General features: G+C 46.3%; 1 protein-coding gene across 1 annotated transcript in view; it reads right to left on the minus strand.

The window, feature by feature from the left end:
- GSTUM_00006290001 (uncharacterized protein) overlaps window positions 1-1,026 on the minus strand; it is a gene marked incomplete at its 5' end in the record, with an annotated part of 2,132 nt that extends 1,106 nt beyond the window's left edge. The window contains 3 exons of the mRNA XM_002838460.2: window positions 61-788; window positions 845-905; window positions 976-1,026. Coding sequence (XP_002838506.1) covers window positions 61-788; window positions 845-905; window positions 976-1,026 — 840 coding nt within the window. The remainder of the gene's footprint in view (window positions 1-60; window positions 789-844; window positions 906-975) is intronic.
- Window positions 1,027-1,939: the final 913 nt, after the last annotated feature.

Raw genomic sequence — 1,939 nt, forward strand, 5'->3', positions numbered from 1 at the left:
TAGTTGTACTCAGCGTGGTGCCTAGCGTGTTGCGGACTGCTCTTCTGCGTCCTTCGAGACGGTGGATCGTCTCTCGATGTTCTTTGGGGTTGTGGATTGAATTACGCGGTCGACGTATATCCCAGGTAGGTGCACGGCTGCCGGATCGATACCGCCAACCGGCACAATGTTCTCCGCTTCGACGACGGTGAGCGTCGCGTTCCGTCCCATGGCGCCGTTGAAGTTGGCTGCGGAGAACCGGAATTGACAGTTTCCTAGAGAATCCGCTTTCCAGGCTTTGACGAACGCGACGTCGCCCCGGATGGCTTCTTCCATCACGTAGCTCTTGCCATCAAAGACTCGGACTTCGCGCGGTTTGCTGTAGGCCGCGACTGTGCCATCGGGGTTATACCGGACCGGCAATTCGCCGGTTTGGACTACGGTGCCGAACGCCGCTGGGGTGTAGAATGCGGGGATACCTGCCCCACCGGCACGACAGCGCTCAGCAAGTGTGCCCTGCGGGGTGAGTTCCAGTTCGATTTCTCCCGTGAGGTACTTTTGCTCAAAGGTCTTGTTCTCTCCCACGTAAGAGGCGATCATTTTCGAGATCTGGCCCGAGGCAAGCAGGATTCCCAGGCCGGAGCCGTCGACACCAGCGTTGTTGGATACTGCGGTCAGGTTTCTGATCGATGGTTTAGAGCGCAGTGCGCCTATCAGGGTGTCCGGAACACCGCAGAGGCCGAAGCCACCGGCTAGGAGGGTGGAGTCGGATGTTAGGTCTTTGATGGCTTCCGTCGCCGAGGGGTAGACTGGCGGTGGCATATTGTCAGTCGGAACTTGAAGAGGGAAGGAGATAAGGAAGTACTTTTATTAATTTCGAACCTCCTCGAAGTAGTCGCGAACGTCCGTGTCAGTAAGAATAAATGCTAGGGGTCCAACATTAGCCCAATTCCGTGATGTCATTACAAGCCCTTTATAGTACTGCATATAAGTTACCTTCTTCCCACCCCGAATGAACCCATTTGCACTTCGTAAAAGCAGAGACATGTCTAGATATTGCAAACCCAGCAAAGGACAGAATGAGAATGAGAAATTACTTGAAGTGAAAGGAAGGGGGTGAAGGGCAGTCGAAATAAACACCAAATTCCACAACCGGTCGGCAAGAGCCGGCTAGGCTCGCACCAACTTGGGGGTTAAGCTATCGGAAGCTTGGTCCCTGCGTTTAGAGGCTCTGAGTGGAACGGTTGGGATCGGTTGTCATGCTGGGGCCTCAGGTGTGCTAAATTTGGTTTGCCACGCCAGTTACTCCCCATTATCACTCGTTGCCATTTGCCAGCGAATGCTTTATTATTACGGTAGAGGTCTCCCATACCATCCAATTTTAAGCTTTATTCCTCCATTATCACCCAGCACTCCCATGTCACTACTTTAAAAAAAAAAAGTAATCCTAACATTATCTAGAAATTTTATTTTATTTTCAAATTTGAAGCTAGTGTAGTACATAGCTATTTTTTGTAATATTATTTTTGGAAATAGCATATTTCCTAATATCTAAAACAAGTAGAGGCATGAAAAAGGATTTGTATAACTATTGTGTAGCAGGTGTTTCTTCTCTATATACTCTCTTAAAAATGGTAAATATGAGGAGTTCTTAATATAAGGAAATGAGGAAGAAGAAATATTCTGTTTATTTAATATGCTCTAAGACTGGCTAAGGTATACAGGTCATATCAGCATGTATGGTATATTGAATTTCTAAATGGTACAATCTTAATAGTAATACAGACTATACGTACATAATATTAAGAGGATATTATGGTTACATTTCTAGTGAGAAGGTAAAAGATATGAAGGCAGATTGGTAGAGATTCTTGTCCTTAATTCTTTGTAAATGAAGTGGGTAGTAGCATCTATATATACAAGTTTGCATTCTTTGTGTAAACTTTATATAATAGACAGA

This window comes from Tuber melanosporum (assembly GCF_000151645.1).
Source record: "Tuber melanosporum whole genome shotgun sequence assembly, scaffold_25, strain Mel28".
NCBI classification, from domain to species: Eukaryota; Fungi; Ascomycota; class Pezizomycetes; order Pezizales; family Tuberaceae; genus Tuber; species Tuber melanosporum.